Here is a 19,927-nt window from a genome sequence, read left to right as displayed (position 1 = left end):
GTGCTTGCAAAGCCACCAGCTGCTGTTGGACTGTGAGCAACAAGTTAAGAGAGCAAAAGTGCCTTCTTCTTGAGTGTCTGGATCAGGCCCTGCATGCTGCATAAAGCCAAGCCAAGTGACCAGAAACCTATCTTCTTCCCATTAAGCTTACTCATTCCGAGACCCAGTCTGTATCATCTGGCCTCTCCTAGAGTGCCAGCTTCCATGCAAAGTCTGCTGGCTTGTGGAACCACTCTTCAGTGCAATTCGAGAGGGACACACACTGGGGAGGCCAGCATGCATTGCACACAGGCACTGTACAGCTGACCTCACCTCCCCATCCCAGAAGAAGGAATAGCTACTGAATGCAGCAAAGAAGAAAAACAATGGCAATCAACAGAGATATAGGCTAAACATATACAGTAGACACAGGAAGTGAAAGTACTGTATAAAGTAAATCATGCTGGGGCTACATTGTACTACATATAACGTGATGTAATGCAATACCACCCTGCACTTTCAATCTGTATTGTACTATACAGAATTGCAGAATGTTATACTGCTCTGTACCTGCCACATTGCGCACCTTAATGTTCGCTATTGTATTGGTCCAATTAACAGTACTGTACTTATCTTCACTACTTTGCATTCAGCATTAGGATGTGCATATCCATACAGTACTGTTTTTTGCTAGCTTGCACTGCGCCAGATGGAGCTCAGTACCCTCCTCTGTACTCAGCCATAGTCAGTACACCTCCACCAGCTGCAGCTCAGCCCCTTCACTCACATGTAAAAAAATCTTCTGTGATTCTGGGAAGGTCACGTTTCAGTCAAACAGATTGTATCAAATGATTTTCTTTCAGCATCCTTGAATGCTCTTAAAATACAGCCTGCTCCCTTTCATCCAAAGCAAAACAGTACTGTTAACTGAACCCATTTCCAGCCTTTGAAGAAGTCAAATGGCAAGCTATTCATAGTAGGAATCGCATATTGTTCAGCATTTTCCACTCATCATGAATCCAGGCCTTGCTTGCATATTGTTAATATGGGTTACAAATGCAGCTAATTTCATACAGCGTTAATTCTGGGCATTATCACATTACAAAGCCACATTGTCAGACAGTGAGGCTTGCCTGCTCTGATGCATTTCAATTTCACATTAGATGAATTACACAAGTGAGTTTATTAAGGATCATTCCTTGTCATGAAATTGCCTTGGAAGTGTAAGATTATTCAGGACATAAAGTGAGCTGCGGCTTATCTGCTCGTCTGCCCAGTTTTTTTTTTCTTTCATTCGCTCTCTGTCTCCCCACAGTCTTTTCAGATGCTCCTCGCTGAAGAATACGAAGCGAAATTGGATGGGGAAGGCTTTTTGCGCCAGGCTTTTGTCAGCTTTTCATTCCTGGCTCCCACAGAAAGTCTGAGTTCAAAATCTCAGTTGCTTCTTAAATTTCTCAAATTGATCTACAAGCCAGAGCCCCCTTGCGTGGTTTGTGATTTCTTCCTGGTGGGCTTGCAAGCACGGATGGGGACTATGAACTCCTGTGTGTACCTGAGTGTGCAAGCATGCCTTCTTTTGGCAAAAGCGCCACTGCAGAGTAAGCCTCTGGATCACCCTTGGACCAAACAAAAAAGAGTAGGGGTGTAACCCCGGCGTCCTGGCCAAATTTCCCATTGGCCCTTAACAATCATGGCCTTCTAATAACCCCCATCTATGAACTGGCTTCATCACTCTGCTCTCCTCCCCACTGAGAGCTGGTGTGTGGGGAGCGTTCTGGCGCACTATGGCTGCCGTCGCATCATCCAGGTGGGGCTGCACACTGGTGGTGGTGGTGGAGGGGATCCCCATTACCTGTACAGCGCTTTGAGTGGAGTGTCCAGAAAAGCGCTATATAAGCGTAAGAAATTATTAATTATTATTATTATTATTATTATTATTATTAACATTTCAAAGCTGCTCTTGACATGAAAGTAATGACTGCATCAATTAAGCAACACACCACACACATTTCTGCATTACTGTTCATCTTTCGTTAGTTAATAAAACACTGCGAAAAAAAGTCTGAGCTGGGAGACCCAGATCACACCTGCTTGGATTATTGGCCGGAGTGAAGGGCGCCCGAACAGTGTGGCTTAATAATTGTTGTGCGGTGGAAAAGCCCAAATATCTTTGCATAATATCTGCAGCACAACCTGTACTGATTCACTCGTATATCGCATTACATTAGTCACTATGGACACTAGTGAGGGGAAAGGGCCATTCACACGGACTTGCGTGGTTTGCGACAACAGGGCGACCATACAGTACTTTCACTAAGTTCACAATTTTGTGTTTCATTCAGAATTTGTTAAAATTTTGTGATGCCGTCAATGGATTTATTTTGTTACCCTGATTTAATAACCGGTCTGAGAAATTGGGACTGAAGTTCCCCTTTAATTAACCTGTTTGTTTATTTGTCTTTAGAGAATAAAATCTCCAGCCATCCTGGTGATGGCAGAGCCAGATGGCAGCAGGTGGCACCTTGCCCACCTCCCAGAGCTGGGGTGGTGGGGAGTGGGGAGCTCTCCAGCCTTACTGAGCACTCAATCATGAAACTTTCTTTTTTACAATATTACTCTAACACCGCCATTTCCCCATTGTAATACTAGCCTGTTTGAGCCACTGGCTTGCTGTCACTTTCTGAAGTGCTTCAGAAATGTGGGTTGGAGCAGTTGTCAAGAAAGCGTCCTCTGTCTACTGTGCAGTGTATTAACAGCTGTCAGCAGAAACAGAACAGGAATACCAATAATGGATCATTAGCATTATTGATCTTGTGTAACTTCTCGATAGGTGTAACACCAGAGATAAGAGCGATATTTCTGGGGGAGGGGAGGATAAAAAGCTGTGGGCAGTGATGTCACGCCAGGAATAGGCAGACGCAGCCTCGAGTTGGTGGAATGTGCCCTCTCAGGCTCCTTACACTTTTATATTCTTTAGCCATTATCACATACGCCCAGAGTGTGATCAAGTAAACCAATGTCAGTTTCTATTAATAGTACAGAAATGGAACAGCTAGTAGTCATATAGCTTTTATGGAACAAACCAAACAGAGGTTAATTTCATGCCGAAGTTCATCCTTTGCAACCTGCATGGTGATGTAGCTTCTCACTCAAACCTCATATAACTTTTATGTCACCACACACTGTAGCCCTTTAAACCACACAAGTACACATCGGCATGCTTGTTCCTGCGCTAATCTGTTGTTGAGCACCTGGGGGGCAACAGCAGGGAGAAGGTTTATCATACCACTAGGCCACACCTGAAGGAGGCTCCACAGCTGAAACGTTGTTTCTCTTTTCCTTTCAGCGTGGAATTAACCTTTACCTGTTCCTTTGCAGCCCACGCATGCTGATGCAGCCCACGCATGCTGATGCAGCCCCCTACTTGAACTACCTCTCAGCTACTCTTTTTTCCCCCTACTTAATTATCTTTTCACTTGAAACCATCAGATGTGAAGCTGATGGATTCGGTCTGTTGCTGTGTCTCTGGTGGCCAGGTGCCGAAGGATCACTCCCATCGCCACAGGGCCCTATCTTTGTTTTCATCTCTCTACCTAAAGTGCAGCATCAATCCTGCAGCACCACGAAAAAGAGACCTCGATGGATCAGGTTCACTATATTTGGGCCCATCTGCCGAACAGAGAGAGAGAGAAGCTGAATGGGACAATAAATCACCTGCAGCTGCTACTCCTGCAGGCCCAGCCCCTGTTGGCTCACCAGCTCCTCAGGAATGGTCTGGGGAGCACTGGGGTCTCAGAATTGGGTTTCCCTTGTTGCAGGTGGTACAGAGCGCCAGCAGAGACCACAGAAACAGTTTGCCACTGGCTCATGTCGCCCAGAAAAACTGGAAATGGGAGGGGAGGATGCTGGAGTGGCCTGTTTATTGCAAATTCTACAATATCTGAAGAGGACAGGGAGAGGGAAAGGCAGGAGAAAAAGAAAAAAGAAGGACAAGAAGTGAACCTGCTTCTGCCCATTTCTCTTTCTTGGTTTCGGGGGGGGTACTCACTGGTGGCGTCCATCAGACTGCGCTCCATGAGCGCGGGCAGCGTTTCGGGGACCCTGATCTTCTCCCGGTCCCTCTCCCTCTCCCTCCCGGCCGACACCGCGGCGCCCGAGCTCCTCTGCTTGTTCTTCTGGGCTTCGATGGCTTTCAGCTTGCGGGTGTGCTTGTGTCCTTTGTAGTGGGCCTCCGCTTGGTTCTGTGTGGCAAGAAGGTTTAAAAAGCAAAAGCTCAGACACATCGCGCCCGCCTAGCTCCCCATCTCACGGAGAGAACGTGCTCATCTGCGTCACCACCAGGCCACGCCTGGCCCTCCCTGCTCTCGGACATCCGATCGAGCAGCAACAGGAGTAATAAAAGTCAGAAACGAGAGAAGGCCAGTGATCCCCAGCTTGCTTGTCTTATTGCTAGCAGCTCCCTGACCTGAGAACCTCATGATGCGATTCCTTGTGTACCCAAAAAGGGTACGCAAGACAGCTTTATGTCCAGTGTTGCAACGTCTGCTACCTGAGCCAGTCGCCCTTCAGAGACCTACAGATGTTATAAAGTGGAAAAGGGGTCATATGTCTTTAACCAACTGCATTCGTCATGTCCAGACTGTAGCTGAACAACATGATCCTGTCTCTTTCAAACCAGGCCGTTACCCAGCACAGTAAAAGAGTGGGGCTCCTTGTTGTACTTGTTGGCCTCTTTCTGTACTGGCGAGATGCAGCAGTCCAGGTCTTTGTGAAGTTCTATGACACAGTAGTACGAGGCGCTGGTGTCTGGCTGGTTGAGAAAACGTGGCGGACGATGGGGGTCTCTGCTCCGCAGGAGTCGCACCCCGGTGACGGGGGGCCCAGTCCACCCACGGACGCGAACAGGCGGCCACTGGCACGGAGGGGCTGCTGCCTTTGCAGTAGCAGTGCAGGCAGGACGAGCCAGAACAGAGTGCCCTGCTTTGCTTCTATTTAATAGCAGGAAGACTCGGTGACCCGAAGTGATGGTGCCATTTGCAATTTAAAGCAAAGTGATAAAAAAATAAGAGGACAGTGTTGTCACTGCTGATAAGCTTTCCCCAGCATGGAGAGCGCTCGGCTCCAGAACAGTATGTGCCCTCCGAAGGGAATTTATAACGACGCACAACGAATTGCTGATGTAAATTCTAGGGGGGATATGTCGCCTATTATCAAGACATTGGCTGGCTACATGTGATTTACATTCAGAAGCAGGGCTCCAGTCAAACAAGAAACAATACAGGACAGCCTGCCGGTGAGAGCCTGCTCATGCCTGATAAGAACCCCGACACAGACACAGGAAACCAACGGTATTATTATGTGATTGTGATGTGCAACAAGGCCGCCTCTTATCTGCATAACTACCTTTTAAAAGTGTAGTGCTGGCATGCACAATGGGAGCTCACTCTCAAGCGTCTTCCTCAGTCAATACGTGCACCCACCCCCCTCCCATCCCCATCGCCACTGACACCTCCTGTCATTTTCAAAACACTGCTGTAGAGGCACAATTTCCCTGGCCCCCATCATCCCCAAATTACAGGCCCGAACTCACAACAACAGATAATAAAAAGCAAAATAAATAAATAAAAGGGGTCTTTCATTATCAAGTGAAAACCTTTTTAAGAGCTTCTCCATTAGCGTTCAATGGGTAATTTCTGCCATTATTCAGGCTGGTAATTGCCAGCAGACACTAAAATGTTAACAACCCAACACCCTGCACTTGGCACTTAAGTGCTGAACGACATTCTCTCTGAACTTAGAGTCTGCAGGAGGCCGGCGCTATCAGCGGCTTCTGATAAAAGAGTCAGAAAACGGTTTGCAGTTATCGGAGATTGCCAGCACTTTACCGAGCCCTCATTTTGACAGCACTTATTCCGGTTAGGCCTTTCGTACATGCATCTGTGCCCTTGTTTCGCTAGTCGAGCCTGTCTACCCTGTCTTCCCTGCTTTAGAGGGAGGAGGAAGGTGTAACGTGTGCAGCTCTGCTCCCGCTGGGATTCAGTCATGGCCACTCACTGGCACCTTCAATTTCAGAGCCACATGGTGCTGCTGCTCTACTGACCTGTGCTTAAGCATTACATAAAAGTAAGGACAAATATTCAATATATAAATCCTAGAAGTAGTTTAAGTAGTTCACATGCTGCCGACCTGGACAGCGGTGAATTCTCCAATGCCAAAGGGCCGGCCCTCGTGCTGTGGGAGAAGCCAGTTCCAAGGGAGTGACATTGCATTCCCTAGCAGGCTCAATACACAGAAGCCTTACTGTAACTCCTGGTCTCGTTACTCCTACCGACTTCAAATCTGGATGCGAAGGGGAAACTAGTGTCTGAATTCTAAAGTACTCGGCGGCCTTAAAAGCTTTGACAGTCAACCTTAGGGACTTGTTCAGAATCAACAATGAATCACAAACAGAGGAGTGGTGTGTGCTCCCAACAAGAGGGAACTATGGGGAAGGAAGTGCTCTGAAGAACATAAGAAAGGTTATAAGCAAGGGGAGACAATCCTGGCTCATGTACAGCAGCTTGGTTGGCTGCTAGTAACTAACTGAGTTGACCTCATCTAGCCTTTTCCTGAAACAAACCAGGGTGTCAGCTTTGACAGCAAGGCCAGGCAGCTTGTTCCAGTTTGTTCTAGTTGGCATCCTGGCCAGATTTCCCATTGGCCCTTACCAATCATGGCCTCCTAATAATCCCCATCTCTGAACAGGCTTCATCACTCTGCTCTCTACCCACTGAGAGCTGGTGTGTGGGGAGTGTACTGGTGCACTGTGGCTGCTGTTGCATCATCCAGGTGGGGCTGCACACTGGTGGTGGTGGAGGGGACCCCTATGACCTCTAAAACGCTTTGAGTGGTGTCCAGAAAAGCGCCATATAAGTGTAAGCAATTATTATAATTACTAATGAAGTCCTTCCTGGTCTTTCAAACAGGTTGCCTTAGGATCTGAGCTCATGTGCTGTTTTAATGTATTAAAAGAGAATGCTACTGCAACAGACTGAGGTCCACCGATACATTGCTTGGCCTTCAATTCATTAGCCAGAACGTAATGGCTTTCTGCCTTATTCTATAAGCCACTGTGACAGTGACTACTAGCTACTGTAGTATAATTACTGGAACTGAAAGGAACGACTGGTCTCTTATTTCCTTCTCCGTCAAGACAGTTTCTATAGTCATCAGCCCTCCCATCCCACTAAGGCACAAATCACCCCAGAACCAGTCCTCAGTCCTGAGGCTCACACTCTGCCTGGCTGGAGACTTGTGAATCGCAACAGTGATACGCTTTCAAAACCCTGCTATCGAAGGCGACATTGGCTTTCCTTTTTCCTGAAATCAAGAGATGGCTAAGCTTGCCACTGTTAAAGCCAGACAAGCAGTAAAAAGAATTAAAGGCGGGTCTTCAAAAACCCCACTAGAAAGTAAAACAAAAGCATAGCCACGGATAACAAAACAAGTTAATTAAGAAACAAAAACAAAGAAAACAACTTTAGAAAGAATAAGGATAATAGTAATCAAATGTGGCGTGATTAAGGGATGCAAGTAGTAGAAAATACGATTAAGGAACAGAATTAAGCAATAAAACCAATCTGCAATTCTGAGATTTCACTAGCTGCTTCTGCAGAGCAATTTCAAATGACTTGGGGGGGGCTGGGGGAGCAGGAATTCTTCTGGGTTTAACTGATTAACCCACTGTGAAAGATACTCCCCAGCGGGGATCAATGCTAATAGTGCCTAAAAAGTGATTATTCGTTAGTGCTGGAGAACAGGACTGATGGTTTGATGCAAACTGTTTCATGCAGCGAAAGCGCAGGCAGGACATCTGGTGTTTTAATATGTTTGAAACATCTTTGCCAAGAGGAAGCGCTGAAGCAGAGATAAATCGCTTTTGGTGATACGGTGATGGCGCAGGGGGTGAGATGTTGTTCAGCGGGCGCTGGATGTACCTCTGGAATTGAGAGCAGCACATTTTCTGCTTTTCCTTTTTACTTCAGCAATGTTTTTCCACGGGGGTGGGCTTGCTCCAACTTTTGGACACTTTTTACAGCACAGCCATATTCCAGTACGCCCTCTCCCAAAGTAAGCGTGATCAGGTTTTACTGCAATATGAATTCCTTCACGTACATTTCCTTCAGTGTCAGGCCCTGGGTTGTGCACAAATCAACCCGATACTGTTGATTTCGTGCATGCTCTGTTTTGTGTTGGGCATTTTGTCATCCATACGTGAAACTTACAAAAAAGCAATTGCAACTCATGGTCAAGGAGGGGTGCTGTTAGTTATGGAAAAAATCCCATTGTAATTTAAATCCCTTATCTCAGAAATCCCTCCTCTATGTCACAGGCTGCAGAACCTAATCACAAAGGTGACTCTGTGATGGCTCTGTCAGTCCTCTGTTCTTGCAGTGCAAAACTGTTTTGAGATTTAGTTTTTTCATCATCTTTCCTGGAGTGGAGTAGTGTAGAAGCATGGGGAGCTGATGAGGGATTAATTATTTTCCCTTCTGAAATTAGTAGCTTTTGCATTCAGCAAAAATAATTAGCATCTCAACATTTTATAAAAAGAAACACTTAGTCCTCTCGACTTGCAGGCTGAAATGTGTATGGCAGTGTCCCTGCACCCTGCCTGATTATTACAACTGCAGAAACATAAGCAAACTCTATCAAGGCTGTAATGACCCAAACTTCAATTTTCTGAAGCACTAATTTTTTATTTTTTAATTTATGTCATTAAACGGGTGTCACATCGGTGAAATATGGTCTCTCTGCTCACCTGTGATAAAAATGACCTCCAGTTTCATTTCGAGGAAAGCCTCATTAGAATTCCCCAACTTTCACTCTGTCATATAAATGCAAATAAGCAATAAAATAAAGTCCCGATACAAATAAGAGTAAAATGAATTGAATTAGTGAAAAAAGAAAAAGCAATTTCAGACCGGTTCACTGACAGCCTGTCTAATAGAAAAGATGAAGGGGACGCAAGAAGACAGCGTTATGAAAGAGAATCGTATCGATTGTTAATTAGTTCAAAGGTAGTGACACAAGGCTTTAATAATCTCGTGCTCATTCTGCTTTTCATTACTCGGATGCCCACGCTCTGCCTCAATCACTCTGCTCAGATGATTGATGATTTGCTTTTGATTTTTCACGGGGGTATTAAAACCGAGGAATGGAGTAGTTACAAAACAAAGCCAGGGGGGGGTACTGTTTGTTGTACTGTATGCCACTGGGATTTACTATTCGGTATTGCAAAGAGGACAGACCAAATGAATGGGCTTTCGGGTTTATAAAAATAACAAGCCTAACAGAATTTCTGTTTGCAAAAAACAAAGAGGAATTTAGCTCTTTGGATCCAGATTAAACACATTTTCAGATCAGTACTAATTATGTAGATCCATTGAAATACAGTAGCACGTCGGTTTTTAAAAGACATGATTTTAAGAGGTTGTACTACAGGAATGTTGTATTAATACAGAATATAATTTAAAACATGTTTTTCTTTTACAGGCATAATATATTAGGTATTTGGGGATCTGGTCTTAAAACTGATTAAAGGATTACTTAGCATTTTAAAATCAGCTTTTAAATATGATCTTTCTAGATTTACCATGCAAAAAAAAAAATGCTGTAATACTCTGGACTTCATGGGGATGTAATAACTTTGCCTGGTGTAAGTACACAAATGTTTATATAATAAATAATACACAACAATGCAGAAGTCTATCTAGCCAAACTAAAGAAACCCAAATTAGAAGCATAGGTTAAGTGACACACTGTCAGGGATTTTAAACACACTTTTTTCAGTCATTGCCTTGCCTAACAGATGCTGCTAATTTCAGGAGAAAAAAAACAGTTTTTCTCCACAGGATTGTTATGACAGCATAATGATGAATTTCATCATCCGTCTTAAAATATGCCCGTATCACTGAGCTGATAACTGTAATTCGTTTTTCTGTATTAAGATGGAGGATCTAAATCTCCAGATGTTTCAGCTTCTCAGCCTGCTCGCTCTCTTTTTCCTTTTTCTCAGTTCTTCCCCTCTTTCTGTGGAGATACACTGAGTGCGGTGCTCTCCAGGGGGACCTGTGCCCGAATCTCTGGGAAGGAGTTCTGCCAGAGCACACCACAGCTTCTGCTTTTCTGTGATAAGTGGACTCTCCAGGCCTCTTTCTACCTCCCCCCCTCCTCCTCCACAGAAAAAGAGGAGACAGAAAGGCTCCTGGTTTCTTTTGATAGGCAAAACAACCCGATCCTGTTTTTGGGGTGCTGACAGCCTTTTGGGAGCCTCTCTGGCGTGACGTAAGCCACATACTTGGGCACAGGTATTCTTTATTGCCTTTCTTCCAGTAAGGCCCTACGACACAGAACAGCTACCGGCCCACTGAGCGGCCCTTGTTATTAGGTCTGACGTTGTCTTGAACAGATTTCTGTCTACACATCTGTACTGCCAGACTTGCTTGCCAGAGACGGAGGCTACAAAGCCAACCACCTCACAGACACACAATAACGCAGAAAGTCCAGCCACTTTCCTCAGGGCTCAGTAGACAGTGCCGTACAGTGTGTCTCTGAGAGGTGGGGACTGGAGTACCTGGACAGAACCTATGGAAGTACAGGAGAGAGCATGTTAACTCACTCCCGTGAATTTACAAGAACATCTTAACTGCAAAGATTCTTATTTAACCTAGAAGAGGTATCACAAACAACCGCAAAGGGAACTTAACGGCCATTTATTCAACCCTAGGAATTCGAAACTCAGCTAAGGTCACCAGTGGTAGGGCATGTGTTTGAGACGTTTTTGGCCATTCCAAAGGGCTGTGCCTGGGAGTACATGTAAGGACAAGGGAACTGCATCAATCCCTCATGAGCCAGTCTAGAAAGTCTCCCAGGAGGCTCCGAGACCGCAATCTGCACCCCTTCCTTTACATTTCCACCTAATCATCTGCTGTTCATTAACAGTCTGTCTCAACCTGCTGGGATGACCTCTCCTCAGTCCACACTTCAGATGGGCTGTGAACGTGCCTCTCCAATTCGAGACGTCACTTTGACACTGAGCAGAGAGCTAGAAAGGTGCAGGCCATGGCCTTATTAGAGGCAGGGCGCAGGGGAAAGATGCACACGGAGATGAAGGCGGAGAGATGAAACAGTGTGATAATGAAAGACAGAAAGCGAGATAACGGGCTCAGCTAGAGACTGACCGTGGAGTTGAACCGCAGATGACAGATGTTACAGGAGATGATCTGTTTCTTCTTGAGGGGCTGGGGCACCCCAAATGTGTGGTTGATCACAGCTTTCTGCACGGGGTCCATCTGCAGGAGACAGAGACATGGGATAACCATCCACTTCCTAGACCCAACGGTACACAATTCTCAGAAGACCCCTGGTGTAATGCTGGATTCTTAAAATTAACATCTTTCTATTTGGATGAATGCAGAGTGATATGGACACCCTAAATATTACCTTTGCCTCCACATCTAGCTCAGCCAACGAGTGCAGCCATGAGACTTACTGCACCAGATGTGGGCTTATACCATGTACTGTACAAGAGCTCACAGTCTGTAACTGTGAAATGGGAGGCTCATCATTACTGCCCTCAGACACTCAATCCCTCTACAGCAGTGAGCATTTGGGAAGGAAAGTCACAGACAAAGAACGATCTGGACAGGTTTAAAACTGACAGTGGCGTATTATGATCACGTTGGCGGTGAAAGGTACTGTTTACATTACTCTTTATAAGCTTTTGCTGAAAGGGTTCATATGCTCCAAGACATATAAATAAGTACGTTTGGTTTCTTATAAAGATCCCCAAATCATTTTAAAACGGTTTGATCTTTTTCCAAATTTAAGCATTTTGGAAGATAATTTATAAATGCAAAGCCTGTCGTTTTGTAAGTCGAACACACTTCCAGACAAGATCAAAACTCTGCCACTGAACAGCACCTTGACATGGTCATCCCTCCAGTGGCTAGGCAAACAGAGGTGAAGCATTTCCATCTTGTTATACATACACATCAGTAATATCTATATTGGCAGGTGCATATAAATGGGAGCAGGAATGACTTTGGGACAGCACATTAAATATACCGTAAAAATATTAACACTCAGTTATTCTGAAATGCAACACAGTGTATACTCACTACAGCAGAAGCCAGTTACTGACACATACTTTAATATTTCAACAAAATGCCAAAGTGACACAGTTATGTTGGTGACTGACCACTTTTTGCAATAGGGGCAATAATGTATACTGCATGCTTCTGAGAGCTGAAAAAGTTGAAAAAAAGAAAGGTTAATGTGATGTTTTGGTGCTTGCGTTTCGATATAGAGGTTTCTGTGAGCAAGCAGTCACATCGAGAGACCTGTCTAGTAAAGGTTTAGTTTTTGTTTTGTAAGTGAAGTAATTCTCACTTGCAACCATACAACACAAGACCAGATATTCAGCAACGTCACGTTCTGACTTGGGCTGTTTTTGGAAGATTAAGTTGTTGACATGGGCTTATTGCAATATTTGCTAGACTGCTTTTAATAAATTTGTAATTGCCCAACATTTTAGCATGTAGCTAACCAGTTGTGAGGCTCCTGTTATATCAGACTTAGCTCTCTGGCCCCCTAACAGAGCCTGGCAGGAGAATTAACACCAACAGGAGAAGGGGGCTCTCGCTGATGTCATGCATGTTCCAAGAGAGAAACCGATTGCCAGATGTGCCTGATTATTAAAACCACTCTATCCTCATCATCATTCTGGCAATTGTGTGCCTTTGAGAATCAAATCCAGTTGTTTAAGTATTAACTAGACCATAGGGCTTACTTTGCTATCTGAGCAAAATATTTTTTTGGCTTTATTGAGCCTCTCGGTAGCCTGTTTATTTTTTTAAAGTAGAATATGAGCTGTTTTCCTGCAGGAGGCCCACTGTTTCTGTAGTACTGTTTTAACGCGTTCTTTGCGTTCGACAGTCCAAGCTTCCAATGTCTCTCGCAAACCCACCACGTCCGCCAGCTCAACAATGAGGAAGAAAGTAAAAGCATTTACATCTTGGAAAAAACAACAACAACTAAATCAATGCATCCTACATGGACAATGTTTCTGCCTGCATCTGCCATAGGCTTGATGTAAAATCCCAATTACAGCGCAGCAGCCTGTAATCAAGTGTACTAATCTCGAGAGATCATCGAGAACCCCAGGAGATCAGCATGAATAAGAATTCCAATGCACTTGTACATATGACAATCAACTCCTCTACTGCTACTACTAATCATGGCTGGGTCTTCATGTCTCCAGGTCATGGGCATCCGTGTCCTTATGCGTTAAGCAACGGACGCTAAAACAGAGACAGGTTTCCTCTGCATCAGGGGTTCTCGAACTTGTCCTTCATCTGCAGCCGCCAGATCAACCTCTCTGCGCCGTGGGATCGAGACGGAGCTCCAGCAGAACGGGTCCTCCCCGGCACGGGCCCCCAACCCCTCCCTCTCCGGGGCCCCCCGAAGGGCAGTCACTCCCTCCCAGCTGCCAATAAGCGCCGCTAATCAACTCCCACCAGCAGCTCTGGGCTCCCCTCTGCGATCTTCATTTAAACAGGAGCCCGCCGATCTGTTCTAGTGAGCGCCGCGGGAGACTGATTGGGCGCCGCGACACAGCGCAGGCCTGCCCAGAGCTGTGAGAAAATGAAGTGCCGGGACTCTTCTTTAAAAAAACCCCCAACAAAACACTTATTTCTGTTACGGCACAAGATCATCTATCTGAGATGACTTCTTCGTTTGGGGTTTAATTTCGCTGCACAGCTGGGGGCTACAACCCTCCATCACTGCCTCCTGCCTGCGATCCTCCGTCCTCCTCTCCGCCAGACGCGCGGCTCGGGAGCAGAACTCAGACCTGCTGTCGAACTTCAGCGTGCGTCACTGGCGGCAGTGGGGCATTCTTCTTCTCTCTTTCATCTGCCACTCTCGATGGCGGCTCCCTGGCTGCGTGACGTCAGCCCCACTCGTTTGAGAACTGGGAGCAACAGGAGCTCGCTGGCTGAACGAGGCCCGTGCATCGGCACCAGTGTTTAATAAGATCCCACCGTCTTTGGGGAAACTGTGCACAATTGTTTGTTTTAGAAGCGGAGAATGCAGCCTTTGTCCGGCTGCAGCCAGGCTTTGCAGTCCTATAAATGAGGCCGTTTTCTCCCGCCAAGCTCGCCGCCGAGGGGAATTATCTGATCACGGCACCCCCCCACTTTCATGCGGTCTGGGCTTTGAGGGGATGGTTGTGTTTCTTGGAGGGGGGAGTGGGGCTGGTGGGGGGGGGGGCAGCTATTTAGTTACTGAGACAGGTGCATTCATCACACAGGCAAGGCACACGCCAGAACAACACAGTCATTATCAGGCTTGCGGAGCCCAGACCAGAGGTAAAGGCAGGCAGTGGCAATGCCAGGTGATTAATGGCACATCTGTTTGTGCTATGCAGCTTTATTTACCTACCCAGCATTTTAATGAATGGCAAACTGGGAAGGCAGAGCTGAGGGCCCGACAAGAGTCAGATGCCCCTTTGCAGAATACAAAGGCAGGCGCTGGGCCCCTCCTTAAGGCCATGGAAACGCTGTGAGGACTCCTAATTACGGGCACCTGCCACAGCAGGACTGCAGGGTTAATTTACCTAGCGTGCTGCGCATGAAGTGCTCTCCAATGCACTTAACAGCCTGAGCGTGAGGCCAATTAATGTCCACATTCTGTGCCCTGCTCTCTCTCCATTTTTAGCTCTTCCTTTTTCTGTCCCTCTCTATCTCTTTCTATCTCTCTCCTCTCTTTTCCCCCTCTCGCTCTCCCTCCTCTCTCATCTCTCGACTGCCGACAAAGGCCATCGGGAGATGGCAGAGCCAGGCTTCAGAAGAAACTGCTGAAACTGCGCATTTATCTTTCGCCTGTTTTACAGGTCTTGAGACCAAGGAGAACTGTGTCTAAAAGTGTTTTATGCACTTTGAAAAGTGCTGTGATGGGCTACTTGGTCTTGTAGGCTGACGATTTTCAATTTCTGAAAATCATTACATCTTTTTCATTACATGGGTATATCTTCCATACGACTTGCTTCTTCCACGGTTCGCACTCTCAGAGTTGAGGGAGTTCCTATTTCACCAGCGGGATGGGGCGAACCCAGCTGGGCCCTGCCAGTTGTGAGGTGGCCCTGCCACCTCTCTACACTACTATGACAGTTCTTATGGTGCTGCCCTACAGTATTAACCATCTAGAAAAAAAACTACACTGTCAATGAGCTATTGCATCAAAAATAGTTTAAATGGATTGTCACATTGGTAATTTTAGGCAACAACAGGTGTCAGATTCTTTTGTATATCTTTCTCTAATAGACCTACAGCACAAATGATCATACACTACAGTTAGGCAATAAGGAGATAACCTTACAAGGAGTTTTTGTTCAATCCATGCTCTCAGTTCCTCAATTTTCTATTTAATTAAGTGCAATACTTCTATCCAGGCTCTGAAATTTACTGTAAGTAAGTGTATTTGTAATGATATGAATGTTGAGGTAATCATGTATAAGGCCATAAAAAATCCTTTGCATATCTGAGAAACTATTTAGATGAATTGTCTGATTAAAATAAGTCACGTTGGAACAAAAGCTGGAAGACACTGGGCCCTCCAGGAACTGTTTGAGACGTACACAAAAGCGAGGGAATTTGTTTTTTGCTGTTAAGTGATTGGATTCTTTTCATTCTTTTACAAAATTGATTAAAACAAGAAATGAGGCACAAAATCAATGTAAAAACTCTAGATGGCTAGAAAATCGCGCACGGATAGACACCGTGCCTCTGTGCTAAAAGAAGATTTGTTCAGACTTCCAAAGATAGTGCATGACAGCTTTCTCCTCCTACCAGGCCAGCACGCTGAAAAGGCTTAATTAACTGATGAATCAGTTCCCCTTGAATTCGCTTTTAGATTATGTGCTTGAAAGAGGGACCACATGTCTCCCCTCATGATAAGTCTTGTCAGTGCCCAGTTAAGAAAGCAAGGAGCATGCCTGCAGAAAACATGACACACTGGCAGAAAACACGGAGTGATTTGAAAAAAAAAAAGTCGCAATCCCATGATATTGCACGCTGCACAGCTTCGCAGACTGCTCCGCTGCAGTAGACAGACGGCCTGTCTGAACACAGGAAATAAACAGCTCAAATCAGGCTACAATACACAGCCTCGACACAGAGATGATAGGTATGTAACAACACCAGGCAGAAAAGGCAGCAGACTCAAACATTGCAGAGTGTGGCAGCTTGACATGGTGCATTATGGAGAAGCTGTCACAGATGGTCTAGTCTAGCAGTATTTCTATTGCGGGAAGTGGCACTCATTTGAGTTTGGCCTTTTAACGCTTATTTGACAGGACTCTGGAAAAAGGAAACTAAGGTCTAATGGGCTTTCAAGCCTTGCAGTAGGGCTGGCCAGCCCTTGTCCTGGAAATCCACAATTTAGGGGGCTACATGGTTCCCTCCTGAATCACAACCCATGGAACACTTTCGTTTTGACCACTGAAGGAGCTGACACTCCTGCCAGAACCCTGCGTCCTTCTTTCAGTCCAGCTCCGGAGAAAAACTGACCCGATGCCTGAAATTGCCTCTGAATCACTGAGAAACAAGCAGTAAAAGTAAGAAAGTGAGACCAATATCTTGCTTCAAGTCACACAGTTTAGAGAGCAGTTCACAGTTTCGAGTACAGTTTTTCCAAGTCTAATCCCCTATACAGTATGTCTTCAATTATGGAACACCTTTGACTTGCTAATCCTTCTTAACAAGTTTGTATTTGCAGTACCATTTCATTTAGCACCACCCCTTTACTGCACAACTCTAGTCAGGTCTATCAGACATCTCTTTTATTCATTCTGAGTACATGTTACTGGGAAACAAGTGCAAATATCACTCATGTGAATAGCGAGGATTTTCATTAAGGTTGACTTTTTAACTATAAGCTGTATCAATTAAGGAATTAAAGACGAATCATACACAATATGGGTCACAGACAATACAATATAGAAACAATTAACAAAAGATGTATGCACACATTATTCATGACATATGACAGGTAGTGTCCAGACATCTACAGAACTATTAACACTGAACTTAGAAAGATGTGCACAGCATGCGGGTTGTGGTACTCACCGTGTTGAAGTTGGGGAAGAGGCTGAGAGGGGAAGAGCTGTTGAGCCTGAAGGGGAGGAAGTGTTTAAGGTCCAGCTGGGGCTGCAGGGGGCGTCCTGGGACAGACAGGGAGGCCAGCAGCGGGCTGCTCTGAGCAGGGCTACCTGCACAAACCAGCATACACACACCATGAGTAACCCTCCTTGGCAGTCCTCAGCCGCAGTTAGGATTTAATGATGTGCAACCTCGGGCAAGGTACCGTGCTTTAGAGAATCTGCACCCTTTAATTGTAATTGGTAAAATGTCGAAAACATAGAAAAGCTTGAAAGAGTTGAATGTCTGAAGAAGATTTTACACATCACTCCCATCTGCCAGTTATTCCATGCCCTGGCTGTTGTCTGCATGTACAGTAGTACCCTGACTCGCTCCTGATCTGTCCTTGCCACCAGCACAAATGACTTCTCACGGCTCAGTGTCAATCAGTATAAAACCACGACTTTCATTGTCAGTGATCAGAAAGTTGGGATGTGCTTCCTCTCTACAACATGTCTCACTGAGCTGTGAACTCTTTTCAGCGGCTCATTGCTGACACCCTTAGCCAACATGGCACATGATCCCAGCAGGAAGGGCTAGAGAGAACTGCGTATATCAGGGGGCACTTGAAATAGAGAGGAAAGCGTCCACACAAACCGCCAGGACGCGCATGCTTGCTCACTCCGTATGGACGGACAGCTGAGAAACTGGGCTGGGCTGCCTTCAGTTTGAGCTTTGGCTGCTGTGCTGATGGACTCTCTGACCATCTTCGGAAGTGCAAATGGGAACTGAGAGCTATTGGGCATCAACGTGCGGCTGACTCCCTCGGTCACCTCCAAACTCCTGTGTGCAGTACCAAGGACAGCGTCACAGCCTGTCGCTCAAGGCTGTGCAGAGACACCCCGCTATCATTATTCCTCCTCACCAAACCCGTGTGGGGGCGGACGCACACACACTGTACACGGCTTTGTCATCTTTCCTCTGCTGGGCTCTTACAAGGCCCCTGCTGGGGACGAGCACGCCCGCAGGGAGCTGATTTCTTTCCTGCAGGACACAGCTTTCACGCGCACTGCTGAATTTAACAGACACAGTCCATTGTCCGGTCCTGGGGCTAATGTGGGTATTTTTTCTTTTAATTCCCATGAGGCATTGTAATGGGCATGTTGGCACTGGACTGCTGGACAATACTGGTCCTCCCTTTCCAGAAGCAATAAAAATATTCACTACAGAAACATCTGGATCCCACCTTCAACACGGGGCTCTTATGTCTCTCAAATGTTTTTGAGCCGCTGAGTGCAGATTTCTAGATTTCAGGTTTCTAACATTATACCAACAGCCTTAAAAACCTTAAAAATTTTAGACAGTATTTCTGCACTTGATCAAATTACCAGAATTACAAGGCTTTACAAAACAAACATTAGTTAAACATACAACATATGTCTTACTGGCTGAACAGACCCTACTAATGTATCATGACAGGAAAATCACGTCACGGTCTGCTGATCAATGCATCTACTTTAATCCTCTATTCCGGCTCATTCTGATTTCACAGATGTTTCTTCATCGTCGTCTTTTTTTGTACATTACTCTACCACCTAATTCCTAAGCCACATTTTCTCACCAAGAGAGCTGGGGAGCCACAGTACAATGTGTTCTAAAAACACCGCTTCCTCAATTTGCCACTTGAGGAAGCAGATTTCTTGCTTGGCCACCAGCACTGAGACGTCTTCACAGAACCTGTTCTTGTTTGCCGTGATGGGTCCTTAGAACAGTGCAGAGCAGGAATGGACAACAGGGCTTTGACACAGAACCACTGCAGCAGACATGAAAAGAAAGAGAGCTGATACATAGACTTATCCCTAAATAGAGGCCAGGGAACATGCAGAATTCAATTTCAATGCATAACGCACCACCCAAAAATCGTTTAACTTCAGATTAACGTTCCTCAATTTACAAGGATCATTAAGCAAAGCCAGGGATGGTCCATGTTGCTCGTGGCCCCGTTTGCCAGTGCTGCAGCAACTGTCAAGACTAACACATGGAGCCACTTTGAGCAAATCTATAAGTCCAGTGTGAGGCTGTTTCCTTGATGCACGCCCTGGGCAGCTGTATTGATGGAGCCATCCACCTATTTCAGCATCTGCCTGCAGAGCTGAGCGAGAGTTTAATGGGATCTCAAGTCTACGGCTCCCTTGGCGACTGCATTAAAGAGGAAACCTGCCAATGATCCCCGCTCAAGATAAAGACGCCACAGGACTGTGTCCACTGTGCACTGCAGCCCCCATATGGCTGCACTTGAAATAGCCAGGCAGATCTTTGCACAAGGTTTGCAGTAATGTCACTTTCTTGTTTTTTATAAACTGTGTTTTCTCAAGGATAACTATGCAAAAGAGAGAGCCCCAGTCATAATTAATTGATCAGACTTTATGAACCGATACTGTATGTGGCACAACAAGCACAGAAAAATCAGACGCACACAAAAAAGCAGCTTTTTTGTGCATGATGCAGGGTCTGATGCAGATGCTCATGCAGCACATTTGTAGCTGACAGATCCGGCACAGTGTCAAACACAAGCCTACTGTAGCTTGTAGATACACAAGACATTGTGGAGTTGCAATATAATCAGGAGGAAGTATTTTTAAGTATGCATGGCTTAAAGAGAGTTTAATTGTCACTTTGACAAAGCAGGACAACACTTGGAGAGTGTGGGCAGGACCCACTTGCGGGGAGCTGGAGGAGTTGGCCGTGTCATTCCTCAACCTTGCCCG

The 19,927-nt window shown here is 45.7% G+C and overlaps 1 protein-coding gene across 4 annotated transcripts in view; it reads right to left on the bottom strand.

The window, feature by feature from the left end:
• Positions 1-19,927, bottom strand: part of znf385c (zinc finger protein 385C) — a 171,999-nt gene that overhangs the window by 7,416 nt on the left and 144,656 nt on the right. For all 4 annotated transcript variants that reach the window (XM_069185544.1, XM_069185546.1, XM_069185545.1 and 1 more), the window contains 3 exons: positions 17,148-17,290; positions 11,202-11,312; positions 4,028-4,220 (listed from right to left, as the gene is read on the bottom strand). In XM_069185544.1, the coding sequence (XP_069041645.1) occupies positions 4,028-4,220; positions 11,202-11,312; positions 17,148-17,290 (447 nt within the window). The remainder of the gene's footprint in view (positions 1-4,027; positions 4,221-11,201; positions 11,313-17,147; positions 17,291-19,927) is intronic.

The sequence above is a fragment of the Lepisosteus oculatus genome, chromosome 28 (genome assembly GCF_040954835.1).
Source record: "Lepisosteus oculatus isolate fLepOcu1 chromosome 28, fLepOcu1.hap2, whole genome shotgun sequence".
In the NCBI taxonomy this organism is placed as follows: Eukaryota; Metazoa; Chordata; class Actinopteri; order Semionotiformes; family Lepisosteidae; genus Lepisosteus; species Lepisosteus oculatus.
The sequence above is the reverse complement of the archived record's forward strand: the minus strand, read 5'-3'. Positions and strand labels throughout refer to the sequence as shown.